The sequence below is a fragment of the Rhizoctonia solani genome, chromosome 11, assembly GCF_016906535.1.
Source record: "Rhizoctonia solani chromosome 11, complete sequence".
NCBI classification, from domain to species: domain Eukaryota; kingdom Fungi; phylum Basidiomycota; class Agaricomycetes; order Cantharellales; family Ceratobasidiaceae; genus Rhizoctonia; species Rhizoctonia solani.
In genome coordinates, this window is record NC_057380.1 from 823323 (window position 1) to 833221 (window position 9899).

Below are 9899 nucleotides of genomic sequence, written 5' to 3' on the forward strand. Positions count from 1 at the left end.
TTCCATACTAATCCCACGTAGCACACTCAAACCCTTTGAATAGGAGCTTCACTCATGATCTGAGAAACACCGGCAGCTCATTCTCGATAGCATACCCGAAGACTGAGAATGCCCGAGACAGTACAATGGTGGACATGTATACTGCGATCGAGATGAAGTGACAGGTGAGCCGTGGCGTGCGGAAGATTCACATGCGATTGCGATACTTGACCGAGAGTGGAGGTGTGCAGTATTTAATCGATGTTATCGATTGACAGGTGTTTGATTCAATATTTTGTCCTAAAACCGAATGTATCCCTCGGCTCATTTGGGATATCGATTGCGATTTGAGAGGGTAGCTTCGCGGTAGTATGCACTTCACTGAAGGCATCTGAACTCAAGATTACGTTTCCCACGCGTCACTACTGTATATGGGCAATAATGAGGCATAGTCCGTCCTGGCCAATTGTCGCGGCTATCTGAGTTTATCACTATACAGATAAACCTAGACATTCGGCCGCCGTTAGCAAATCTTATACATTCTGCTAATCTTCTCGAGAACATGGCTCAATCTCAGGCACTACAGTGCCTTCTATAATAGGCCGGGCTGATCGTATATGCATAGGTTCTTCAATCATTGCCCGGGTAAGTGTGCATCAATTGAATTACTACTTTGAGAGACGGTACATGCTAAGTTGTCCAAGAAATATTCGTGAATTGTTCGTGTAAGAAAAAAAAGAAAATCGTTCAAGAGTCCGAATTTCTATCTGGTGCTCATTTAACCTCCCATGAAAGAAGCTGATACAGTTTAACCGCAGTTGAAGTAATTGCCTGGGATGACAGCGGGGCAGCCGGAAGTATCTACGCATTCATATTGAGTACGTACTGAACGAGCACATAAAGGATCTAAACTTACCTTTATCAAGAGGGCAGTCATCATAATTATCGCAGCACTTGATGCAGGCACGTTTTTCCGCGGGTTCAACGAGTTCGACGTAGTGATTGTATCTAGATATTCGCCCCCATACCGCACCGTCAGATTCCAAGATCCAAAATAGCAAGCGCCGAATATCAAAACGTACCCGAGGCAGACGCTGCCCTGAGGGTTCCCCTGTCCACCGTCTCCACCGCTCGAGTCGTATTGTCCTCCACCGTCATCGGGGTTAAGACGAGACAGAGTTTCCGGACGGATACACCCAGTAACTTTTGGACGATAAGATCTGATTGAGATGCATAGAATTGATGAGAGAACAACGAGTACTTACGCTGGGCATAGCGGGCTCCTCTTGAACTTGTTCCGGATGCGAAAGCGATCTGATGGTTCATTTATGTAAGTGTTCCGATCAAAAAGTTCGGCGTTCCAGAGGACTCACATTGCTCCAAAAGTTGTCGGGAAGTTTCCCTTGGGAGTTATCGTACCTCCCGCTGGAAGAACAATAAGTTTTCATTCCGCCCTATTTAATTATTATAAGGTTGTAAGTTCAGGAAGCAAAAGGAGATCGGGGGCATTTACGCACTGGGTGCTCGGAATCGCCAATATTGGTATGAGCATCACGGGGCATGATCATGCAATCTAAAAGTGGTATCAGTTGGAGATACGTTCAGAATACAGCCCGTGTTGAACTTACACTTGTTTTGATCAGTGACATAAACGGTGTTGTCCGGCGCGGCGCGCGCTTCCAGGTGACTGGAACCAGGAGCAGCGAGAGCGCCGATGGCCAAGGCAGCAATGGAGAGAAGAGTCGAGTACATGTCGGGAAGAGCTAAGTATTAACAAGAGGGCAAGCTCGCTGAAGAGTTGGATTCGCATAGGGCGGGGTTTATATACGTCCCATGCCTTCCCACATCGGCCCTCGTGATATCATGTGTCCCAAGTTAACCGACGGCGGCGCCGGGTATGAATGGAGTGATTCCTAGATCCATGACAAGAGTGGTATTATTATCTGACCTTGTGTACTGGATGTGATCATATTGGTCTGACCCACGAGACGAATATATTGACGATCCGCCGAGTGCAGCAGGTAATATCCAAAAGGGGTTGCCAAGGCGGTGCTGAGTCCCTAGAAGTGACGATCCAGAGTAGCCCAGAAGATATTTTAGTCCATCCACGCAGAAGGCCTTTACAGCCTGGGGGACCTCAACCATGATGGTCACACGGTCATGTGAGTGTCGGAACTCGCCTTAAGTTTATTGTTTGCGGTGATTTATAAGCAGTAAGCTCAGGTCGTTTGCAAATCGTCGATCACAACACTACCCTCACCAACACAATATGGGTACCATAACTTCCCGCTGAGGCTGTTGCATCCCAACCAGCGCTAGGCTGACTGATGGATATCGTGCAAATCCTATGAAATACTTGTGATTGGGATGATACACCTCCGCAGAATACCCGCATGGCCTCAGAATATTATTCAGACATTACCCTATTATTTGTGTTCTAGGTACCTTCGCGGCTGGAGTTGTACGTACGATCGAGCTCTTCGCAGGTTATTCGAACTTGTCTTACTATCCTTTTACTTTTAGGTAAGATCTTCTTTCCTTTACCTATATTTGTCTTACACAAAGAACACAAGAGCGGGGTTTATTTGCACCCGACGTCCCCGTGCCCAAATATGGAAGAATTTTTGCTTCCATCGCATGTGCCAGGAGCACTCAAACCCGCCAGGCCCTTGCGTAGTGTGCCCCTATCTGTCTGTGGCTAGTCGAGGTACTCCTGTCAATGCCCCTGCCCGACTATATAAGTTGCGGTCCCGAAGAGCATCGAACTTTGCCAGTGCCAACCCTGACGACGAACACCTTCCCCATTTTCCGCACCCTGCTATATTACAAACTCCATGACACACATATCCTCCTCTGTTTCGTCCGGAGAGACTACGCCGCCTATTCATTCCTGTAACTCTCCCAGTTACGAGTTGCTTAAAGGCGCACTGGTTCTGGCCCTCCAGGAACCTTCCCCCGTCCATCTCAGTCATCGCTCGATGCGGAGAAGTAACAACCCATACTTGACCACCGGACACTCATCGAACGCCTCTGTCGCCTCTGTTGCCTCTATCGCCTCCACTGCAACCATATGTTCCACAACCCCTATTCGCAGTCAAGAAGCCTCGTGGAGGCCTAGCGACCCCGAAAAGGCTTCAGACGCGAACGACAATGATCTATCTCAGGCTCTAGCTGAAGACATTGCCGCTCTCGAGCCCATCGAGCACGATTACCATCGCCAACAGCCATTCTGGCTCTTTTCCATGATATGGTATGGTACTCAGTTTTCTACAACACCGGCGTAATTGCTCATTGAATGCATCAACAGGGCCCATCAAATCTGGTGGGTTATCGCTGGAGTAATCAACATTCCTTTCTTCTATCATGTCTCGAAATATTCCTCATCCACCGCTCGCACCAATTTTATTGCTCAAGCTTCGTTGGTCAACCTGACAATTACCGTTCTCGTCCGCAACGAGCTTCTATTGGCTGGGCTGTACTGGGCGTTTAGCAAGATTCCATTCCGCCGCTTCTATGCTCACCGGATGTTGCATTCTATTGGCGGACTTCACGTTGGTTGTGCATTTGGTACATTCATGTAAGCTATTTGCTAGACATCTTCTGATGTTTTCCTCTAACACCAGGTCTAGTTGGATCATATTCTACAGTGTGGAAGTTGGGCGCTCGACTTCCCTTAATTCGACCCTGGATATCGCTCTCTTGGTCACCTCGATCATACTTCCAGTCGGCATCACTGTTATTATATTCTTTGCTCTTCGACCCCTTCGTGAACGATTCCATAACGCCTGGGAATATACACATCGATATGTCGGCTGGACCGTTATTGCAGACCTGGTCGTTCACCTAGGGCTGAAGGCCGCAACCCTCGATACCCCTGAACAACTATTCTATACATCACTTCCATACCTCACACTCGCTTGCATCATTTCAATCTTCTACATCTGGTTCACCGTTCGCCATGCCCAAATCTCTATTCGGGCCAACCGCAGCGTCGCGGTTGTAACACTCCCCGGGGCCCCGACCATGCGCAGCGGCACGTTTGCTCGAATTAGCCGGGACGGTTTCGAATGGCACGCCTTTTCAGTTGCGATGACCGACTTTGAGAAACGCGAGTTCTCGCTGATTGTCGGGCGCGCTGGGGACTGGACGACTGGTCTGATCAACGATGCCCTTGATACTCGGGGACCTGAGAAAATTTACATCCGTGGTGTTTGTCCACCAGGGTTTATGTATATGCACCGTTCATACAAAAAGGGTCAGTCTATCTCGAGCTCCGGTATCATCGGGAATTATTTTATCTGACTGAAGCTTAGTTGTTACCGTGTGCACCGGAGCGGGAATCGCTCCCGCCTTGCCACATATTGAACAACATACCAGCGACATTATGCTCATCTGGATCGCCAAGGTAAATCCATTGTTTACAGCCGCAAGCCGCAGCGCAACTAAACCACCATTCCGCGGCGATCCAGAATCACAGGAAGACGTATGGAGAAGCCGTCTGGAACACAGTCACCTCGAACCTGCCTGCGAACCAAGTGATCCTGCACGACACCAGTCTTTCGGGACGCCCGGATATCGCATCGTTGCTTGAAAAAGCCGCAATAGCCCATGACGCCGAGGCTGTATTTGTCGTTGTGAGTTGGTCATGAAATTAACAATCCGTCTCGGTTGTCCTTCTAACCTCGATTCGATCACCCAGAGTAACGATGCATACACAAATTTGTGTGCTAGTATTTGTTGGCGAAAGGGGCTGAGATGTTATGGCGCAACGCGTGATTCATGATTATTATTTTTTAGACTCTCTCACTGGTTGGGTTATTCGGATTTATTTATTTGCACATGGACACCGCACGGACACTGATCTCATAACTGTATTTGTATTATTATTTTTAATTGCATATATGCAGCTGGATGTAATGAGATTGACATTCCAGCCCACGCCACCCCTTTTCCCGAGTGCCCCAAATAAAATGGTTACAGAAAAGTATTCCCAGCTATTTCCTGTTTTGGGGCTCGTGATGAGGCTGGAGTCATTGCCGGCGGCAGCTCATACGTCATAGAGGAACGTGCTGTGTGTCAGACATATGCATATAAAAGTTCTTCTGACGAGAGTATGAGCCAAGAGCTACTACACCTCCTACTCGCACTTTACGATCAATTTCACGATTATGCGACTTGCTCTTTGTACATTGCTTACTTTTTTGGGGACGGCTCTGGCTGCACCACACCTCAATAATAAACGGACGACAAATGATAATATCGTTTATATTACTGAGTAAGTGGCTAGTTTTCTGGCCATTCTGTTCGCATCTGATAAATTCTTCAAGCGTCAATACGTGTCCGTAACTTGCAAAATCTTACTCTTTTCATATTAACCATAAGTCTTGAATTTCGTAGATTGCATAATTATGCCTCGCAGCGAGCATACCGATATCGGCACATCAGAATTTCCTGTAAGAAAACGCTCGGTTTTCTCCGTCCTTTGATGTCACTGATCTCATGACACTAGGGCGGGATGAAAACGTTCTGTTCTCCGAATGGGATCTTTGATGCTAATCTACAGGGGAAACTCCCACAGGATTTCTGGAGTAACGTAAGTTCAAGGAACAGAATCCTTTTGGCCCCTTTATTGAATCAAGTTTTGCACGTCAGGTTGAAATTTCGACTGTTCCTGGGGTCAATGGAGCCCGTAGGGTACAATGTAAGGTTTCGCATATATACAACTACATTTCGTCCCCTGACCCTAAAGTGAAAATATATTCTAGTAACCGGATGTATTCGGCCTGAACTTTCAACTCAATTAAACCCGGGCGATGGAGGTGGGCAGTACGATTCGAGCGGAGGTGAGGGTGGATTAGGGAATCCTAGGGATAGTGTTTGCCTCGGGTAAGAAATTGATTGGTTGATAATACTACACATGCATATTCTCAACGCTTATAGCTACAACCACTATGTCGAACTTATCGAGCCGGCCGGCCAGAGAGCGTGTATTCGGTGTTGCGATGATCCTGCCGACTGCCCCCTCACTATGGGTACGTAACAGTGCTGATGGAAGGGTTTGATTGAAATACTGATCCAACTTGTAGACACACTGGGATGCCAGACTGTGATTCCAGGGAATTACTTTGACTGTGCCAATTAGCCGATGCCCGACTTGAAAAATGGCGCATATAAACAGCAACGGCAAGATTCCCGGTATGCACCCCTACTTGCTTGGATACATAAATGGCTTGAATATACTTTTCCGAACAATGTATTTTTGTAACCTGTTGCAGATGAAGTTTCAGTCCTGTATATATATTTGGGCCATCGTAGAATTCTAATTGAACACATTTGGTTACTATAGGCAGATTGCCGATGTGAACCAAATAAAATCGCTGCTGAACGGTATTGAATGAGTTACCCATTGAGCGTAACTTCATGACTGGTATATGGGCCCGGGAAACGACTGGCTCAACACGTAATCGATTTGACTGGAAGATAAGTCAATGCATTTGTTGATTACTTGGTTGATCAAGAACACCGAGCACCCATAGCGCCTGTAATCCAGTCATTGCCAGTTGCTCTCAGTTGAAACATCTCTCTTTTACTCATCCCGTGTGAGTCATCTGATCCGCTCGGCTGGACAGACCCTATGCGCGTAGCAGATGTATTGTCCATACTGCCAATTCCAATCGGAGCGGGCAAGTTAACTCAGAAATCTAATGGTTCAGAAAAGGTTCATCGAAATGATGCCGTCATCAACAGCTTCAGTAAGTGACGCATGTACTGAAACTATAGAGCGCGCCATATATTGGTACAAACTTCGCTCATGATTGGGCACTCTAAGAAGTGTTGTTGTATTGGTCTCACTGAACGGAAGCTGTTGAAGCAGAATATAGTAGAATAAACAATTAAACGAACTCAATCTATTGACTCTCAGAATGGGGTGTGTTTACTGAAATTATGTGCAAGGTGCTGTCATTGCATGACCCCGCTGGTTGATCGGCTACGCGTGCCACCCATTCTTCTATCGAGAATTCGAAATAATTGAATTGCATATTTGCTATTTATGGATTCGAATGTCAACTTTGTAGCACTTGCTCGTAAGGAGTCAGACATAAAAACTCTACAGCATCTCTAAGATAGATGTAAGCGCGAGGACGTAGGTTTTTCCGTATGAGAAAGGATGTAGCGTTTACGTACTGGATATTGGAGCTTTGTGAATATAAAAGACGCTCAAGCTGAAAGGGACCCACACCAAGCTCCAGCAATCGAAACCGCTATGAATACCGAGCCCATGCATCTCGTTCAATACTCTACAGCGCTTGGCGCTTTAGCAGCAGTAAGTCTCTAGCGGCTTGATGACTCGATAAATCTTTAACAACGTATCATTACTTCAGTTAATTTACTATGTAGCTCCTTATCTACTTGATCCATACGACTACCGCCGTCGCTTCCCAGGACCTCCACTGGCCGGGCTCACCAACTGGTGGATGTCCAATGTTGTACGAGCCGGCAATCACAGTGAGGTCGTGTGGCGTTTGCACGAGAAATATGGTACATTGTCTACTTATTCCTACTGTGGGCTCAGCTATGAACATTTGATAGGCACCTTTGTACGATTGGGTCCTAATCATATTAGCATCGCCGATCCAGATGCGCTTGAAGTAGGTTCACTGAGATTTTTTGGAGTGTCTCTATCCATCCACTAACCCCATCACAATATAGGCAGTCTATGGACACGGTAGCGGAGTTTTGAAGTCCGACTTTTACCGTTCGTTCCAAAGTGGTCCCAAGGCAAATGTATTCGACACTTCTGATAAGATCGAGCACTCAAGTAAGTTGCTTGATTATCCAGGAGCAGATGCTTGTGTAAACCAGAGTTATATAGAGAAGCGCAAACGCCTTGCAAACATCTTTAGCCCGCAGAATGTGACTTTTGAGCCTCGAGTACGCAGTCACATTCGGCAGCTATGCGCACAATGGGACCTGAGATGTGAGGAGGCTGCTCGCGGATTCTCCGGTGTGAACTGGGTCTCAAACAGCGGGCAGGCGGTGATGAACGTTTGCGCACGTATGTTTTGTACCCCTCGAACTCTGCGCATAGTACTGATACGAGTGCACGTAGAGCTTTCCTACCTTGCGTTCGATATCATTGGGGATCTGCGCTGGGATCACCTTTCAGGCTCATCCAGGCTCAGAAGGACTCGTCGCTATCTATTGAATCCGTCGATGCGTCCGGAGAGCCTGTGCTAGGGGCAGTAGAAATTCCGGTGATCAAAACCCTAGCCGACTCGGGGCGCGACATTGTCACGCTGGGCGTCTTCCCTCTGTGGACGCGCAAGTTTCTCCAATTACTTCCGTGGAACATCTCGGGGGTCGCAGACCGAATGAGTTTAGTCAAATTGGCCCAGGCTTCAGTAGATGCAAGGTTGAAGCGAGGCTCCAGAAAGAACTCGGAGGACGCGAAGCACAGTATTGACCTTATTGACAAGCTCCTTGAGGCAAAAAACGAGGATGGGAACCCTCTGTCGTTTGATGAGTTATGGGCAGAAGCTTTACTGTTAATAATTGCTGGAAGTGACACACGAGCAAGTAAGTAGCATTATCCTAAGCTCCGTTATCTGATTCATTTAACACCAAAACCTTCAAGTACCTGGGCTCTTTGTGTTACCACTTAGCGATCTACCCGGAGATTCAGCGAGAGCTTCAATCTGAGCGATAAGCACATCCCCTACAGCTCACTGAACGAAAATAACAGCAAGGAGCGACTGGTAATTCCACCATACGATGCGATAGCAAATTACGACGATATCAAGAGTCTTCCGTATCTCAATGCCTGCGTCAAAGAAGCATTGCGCGTTCATTCCACAGTCGGCACAGGCATGCCTCGTGTTGTTCCACCTGGCAAGTCGATCACCGTTGCTGGCCAGACGTTCAAAGCAGGAAGCGTAATCAGTGTACCGTTATATACGACCAACCGTCGAATGTATGGGGGAGCGATGCTAGCGAGTTTCGGCCTGGACGTTGGCTGGAGGACAATGCGCAGTCTCTGAACAAGTACTTTGTGCCATTCTCTATAGGCCCGAGGTGAGTGATGGTAGACGATCTCTTAGCACGCGTTATTGATGGTGTAAAACATACAGGGCTTGTGTTGGTCGTAATCTGGCATACATGGATCTATTGCTGATTTCTGCAACACTATTCGCCGCTACGAATTCAAAGCGCTTCCTACGACAAAGGTATGCGCTGATGGTGCGCTTGTACCAATCATATCAATGCTAATAATTTTAATCTGTCTAGATGGTTATCCACGAGACATTTGCACGAGGAGCGGCCCACTGCGAAGTCGCTATTCATCGGAGGACCACCTCATGATGGTGACAGCAGTAGTATTTGAACGTTTCTTCGATCTTAAAGTATACTGTAACTGAGCAGTGGGCTCATCAGACCTCAGTAGCTATAGCCCTCTCTCGCCCAATATAAATGCGTTACCTGCTCTAGATACGACTGAGGATTTTGAATCTTTGCGATCCCACTGCGCGAAGTGACAGCGCATTAATTTCAAAATTTCTGCTCTTAGTTTTATTAGATTGAAAGACTTGCACCTATAGAAGTTCGTGAGCTAATCAATATCTTAGGGCAAGGCCCTTAGACCGAAGGTTCTGAAGAAACATTAGCTGGGGAATAAGGCACAAGGGACTGGCTGATCGGTGACGCGATCCTTTAGCTATACAGTACCTTGGAGCTCTTATTGTAGATCACGTGATGCGAGATCGAATATAGATCACGTGACGCGCCCCGAAATTCAGGTCTATTGAACGCTTTGATTGCATCTATTGGTTCCTACCCATTCGCATACCGGCTATAGAAGCTGAATCTTATATGGAAATTTCAGGTGTCCGGCCTGCCACCTAAGTATATACGAGCTTATCAAA

At 47.1% G+C, this 9899-nt stretch overlaps 3 protein-coding genes across 3 annotated transcripts; 2 read left to right on the forward strand and 1 right to left on the reverse strand.

The window, feature by feature from the left end:
• Positions 1 to 787: 787 nt before the first annotated feature.
• RhiXN_10305 (allergen protein) lies at positions 788 to 1731 on the reverse strand (the record flags this gene model as incomplete). Its single annotated transcript, XM_043330121.1, has 7 exons — positions 788 to 840; positions 896 to 987; positions 1062 to 1182; positions 1245 to 1293; positions 1353 to 1433; positions 1497 to 1552; positions 1608 to 1731. The coding sequence occupies 7 exons, from the start codon at positions 1729 to 1731 to the stop codon at positions 788 to 790; spliced, it is 576 nt and encodes a 191-aa protein (XP_043184218.1).
• A 1082-nt stretch (positions 1732 to 2813) lies between these two features.
• RhiXN_10306 (uncharacterized protein) lies at positions 2814 to 6121 on the forward strand (the record flags this gene model as incomplete). Its single annotated transcript, XM_043330122.1, has 15 exons — positions 2814 to 3229; positions 3287 to 3556; positions 3609 to 4234; positions 4293 to 4384; positions 4449 to 4613; positions 4679 to 4701; positions 4960 to 5050; positions 5103 to 5254; positions 5307 to 5317; positions 5377 to 5432; positions 5489 to 5572; positions 5632 to 5680; positions 5745 to 5865; positions 5920 to 6011; positions 6066 to 6121. The coding sequence occupies 15 exons, from the start codon at positions 2814 to 2816 to the stop codon at positions 6119 to 6121; spliced, it is 2304 nt and encodes a 767-aa protein (XP_043184219.1).
• Positions 6122 to 7258: 1137 nt separating this feature from the next.
• RhiXN_10307 (cytochrome P450 family protein) lies at positions 7259 to 9339 on the forward strand (the record flags this gene model as incomplete). Its single annotated transcript, XM_043330123.1, has 12 exons — positions 7259 to 7303; positions 7362 to 7518; positions 7570 to 7628; positions 7690 to 7798; positions 7853 to 8035; positions 8092 to 8556; positions 8615 to 8630; positions 8723 to 8912; positions 8971 to 9051; positions 9108 to 9114; positions 9187 to 9203; positions 9265 to 9339. 12 exons carry the CDS (start codon positions 7259 to 7261, stop codon positions 9337 to 9339), a joined length of 1404 nt encoding a protein of 467 aa, XP_043184220.1.
• Positions 9340 to 9899: the final 560 nt, after the last annotated feature.